Raw genomic sequence first — 2,821 nt, 5'->3', positions numbered from 1 at the left:
TTTAAAAACTATCCAAAGGGCAAAGATCCAAACTCTCTAGAAATTGGGGTCACGAATAAGAACATTTCTTCATTTTACAGAATCAGAATCCAAAACCGTTGAGAGTCCCATCAGAACCACATCATCACGCATCACTCCCTGTTTACTGAGGGAACAGTGGGAGCACAGACACTGACTAACATCCCAGGTACACTCTGAGCGCCACTTACAAAACCACATTGTCATGGAGTAAACACGTGTTATGAAACACATCGTACACATCGGTGACTCATCCCCGAGCGACGTTACCCCTCCCATAGTGTACCTTCACATGTCAAGAGTCATTGTCACTGTTAATACCTCCTTGGTTCCGCTGATGTGATGGTTGTTGAGCTGCATTATTCATGTAGATTCCTTGAAAGAATCAAAATAACAAACAAAAACAAATTGAGACTTTAAGACACATCCATAAATATATAATTTTCCCAATTTAAAAATCAGACAATGAAGGCCGGGAGCTGTTTGTGAGGGAGGCTAATTGTCTCCGGGACCACTTTGATCCTCCTCCTCACGGAATGCTACGGCTCGCTGCTGCTTCTCAAATACAAGCCAGTAAAAAAAACAAAAGCACTCACCGAAGAGCTCGTAAAACCACAACTCTCCACCACCAAGAACCAGCACCGTGACTCAGACCTCTGCTGCACTGAGACATGTATTCAGTGTATTAACAATCAGCAAATGTATATTTCGATTAATGAATGGAGTAGTATTTATTTTATCGAGAAGGTGTGCGGCAGCTAACATATTAAATTCAAACCTTTATTTTGTTTCATTGACTTACTACACTAGCTGATTGATGAGCAGCAGCGTCATGATGGTTTCAGTCACCGTTAAATACAGCTGTTTACCATCTGCCTTGTCACGGCTCATGTCAACAAACACACACAAGTCCAAGTAACTCCTGGTCCAACATATTACCTGCAGGCATTTTGGTGTATGGACACAGTGGCATCGTAAACACTGTTAGTGCTTTGCATTACTGAGTGGGGGGGCTGGACTTGATCCTGCCCTTTGGGTGTGGGACAATAAAAAGAGCAGGAGCACCTCTGACTGTTCTGAGGCAACAGCAAGAGTCATTGTTCGCAATGGACAAGAAGATGCTCTGGGTGGCTGTGAGGCTGGTTTTGACAGGTACAGTTAAATTAAGACAATGTTTTATGAAGAGAAAAGTGTGTTTCTCAGTTTTCACGCTGATTGAATGAGTTTTGTTTTTCATTTTGCTCTGCATCTCCTTTTCAGGTTACTTTGGTATGTGTGCGGGTCAAAGTATTTTACCCCCGGGACCCCTGAGTGGAGCCGTGGCAGACTCTGTGAAATTCAGCACAAGCGTCCAGCCTCCGGAGAAACCATTCATCTCCGTCAGCTGGAGTTTCAAAGGGGTCAACATCATCACCTCCACGAGTGCCTCGAACACAACGAGGCCCGAGTACGCCAACAGAATCTCACTGGAACGAGCCACGGGAGGCCTGGAGCTCAGGAACCTGGTGCAGGAGGACGGGGGGGAGTACACCGTCACCATCGTACCGGCGGAAGGGCCACAGAAGCAGGGGGAGACCACTCTGAATGTTTATAGTGAGTCCTCTATGGTTTTGTGTTACAATACTTGTCATTTGAAAAAAAAGATCCTCTAAAAGTAATCCTCATGTCTTGATAATCCAATATAATACACTCAAACCCTCTAAGTCTAATATGAATTGTTTAATTTATCAAGATATGCACGTTCAACTTATAATTAGTGATCCACAATAAACCAGATTTTTTCTATTTTTTAGATCCGTTGAAATTGCAGGTTAATTCCATCCAGAAAGATAAGATGTATCTGTCTTTCTAGATCTCAACATAATAATAATCGTAATGATCACATCTGTAATTGTAACAGCTGGAATAAAACAGCTTAATCAATTCAAAGACAAATGGAAATACTGGTCATTTGTGTCCAATTTAAAATCAAACTTTATTGCAACATTGTAACCTTAAGACTTTCTGTCCATTTCCGTTGGGTTGACCTTCTTCTTGTTTTACGCAGCAAAGATAACAGCAGCCACCATCCGCAGCCCTGCAGCCGTCCTGATAGAAGATGAGAGCTCCACCAACCTCACCTGTGAGGCCTCCGGCTCCATCAGCAGCAGAGTGTGGGTGAAGGACGAGCAGCCTCTCAGTCCCAGCAGCAGACTGAGCTTCTCCGCAGACAACCGGACAGTGTTCATAGAACCCGTGGACTCCTCCAGCCACGGGCCCTACCAGTGTCGAGTCAGCAACCCAGTCAGCAGCATGACTGTGGCTCATAACCTGACTGTCAACTGTGAGTACTGCTCTGTGTGGGCCTCCTTTGAAGGGAAACTCTTGAGCCCTAACACTGAACGTGCGTTTTCTCTGTGCAGTTGGACCACATAACATTTCAATCATTGGACCTTCAGCTGCTTCGCCCGGCCAGCGAGTGACACTGCAGTGCACGGCCGACTCTGTGCCTCCGGCAAACTTCAGCTGGATGTTCAACGGCAACGAGACCCGTGTTGACGACTCCATGTTTATCATAGAAAGGCTGAATGTGGAGAACACAGGGAATTACACCTGCAGCGCCCGGAACATGGTGACCAGGCGGGAAAACTCCACGGTGCTGAATCTGAGAGGTAAGAAACTGGATATTATGATTTTGTACATTATAAAGTCAAGTGATGGTTAACTGTTGCCTTCTTTACTCCGTGAAGCATCCTGTGCTGCCCCCTGCTGGTCATTTTCAGCGCTGGTGATCAGTGGACTGACTCTGAGAATGTTCAAATAA

General features: G+C 45.2%; 1 protein-coding gene across 1 annotated transcript; it reads left to right on the top strand.

Annotated features, from left to right (window-relative positions):
• Window positions 1-1,124: 1,124 nt before the first annotated feature.
• Window positions 1,125-2,821, top strand: LOC133964768 (carcinoembryonic antigen-related cell adhesion molecule 1-like). Its single transcript, XM_062399008.1, has 5 exons — window positions 1,125-1,170; window positions 1,279-1,611; window positions 2,018-2,341; window positions 2,421-2,669; window positions 2,781-2,821. Exons 1-5 carry the CDS (start codon window positions 1,125-1,127, stop codon window positions 2,819-2,821), a joined length of 993 nt encoding a protein of 330 aa, XP_062254992.1.

The sequence above is a fragment of the Platichthys flesus genome, chromosome 11 (assembly GCF_949316205.1).
Source record: "Platichthys flesus chromosome 11, fPlaFle2.1, whole genome shotgun sequence".
Taxonomy (NCBI): Eukaryota; Metazoa; Chordata; class Actinopteri; order Pleuronectiformes; family Pleuronectidae; genus Platichthys; species Platichthys flesus.
The sequence above is the reverse complement of the archived record's forward strand: the minus strand, read 5'-3'. Positions and strand labels throughout refer to the sequence as shown.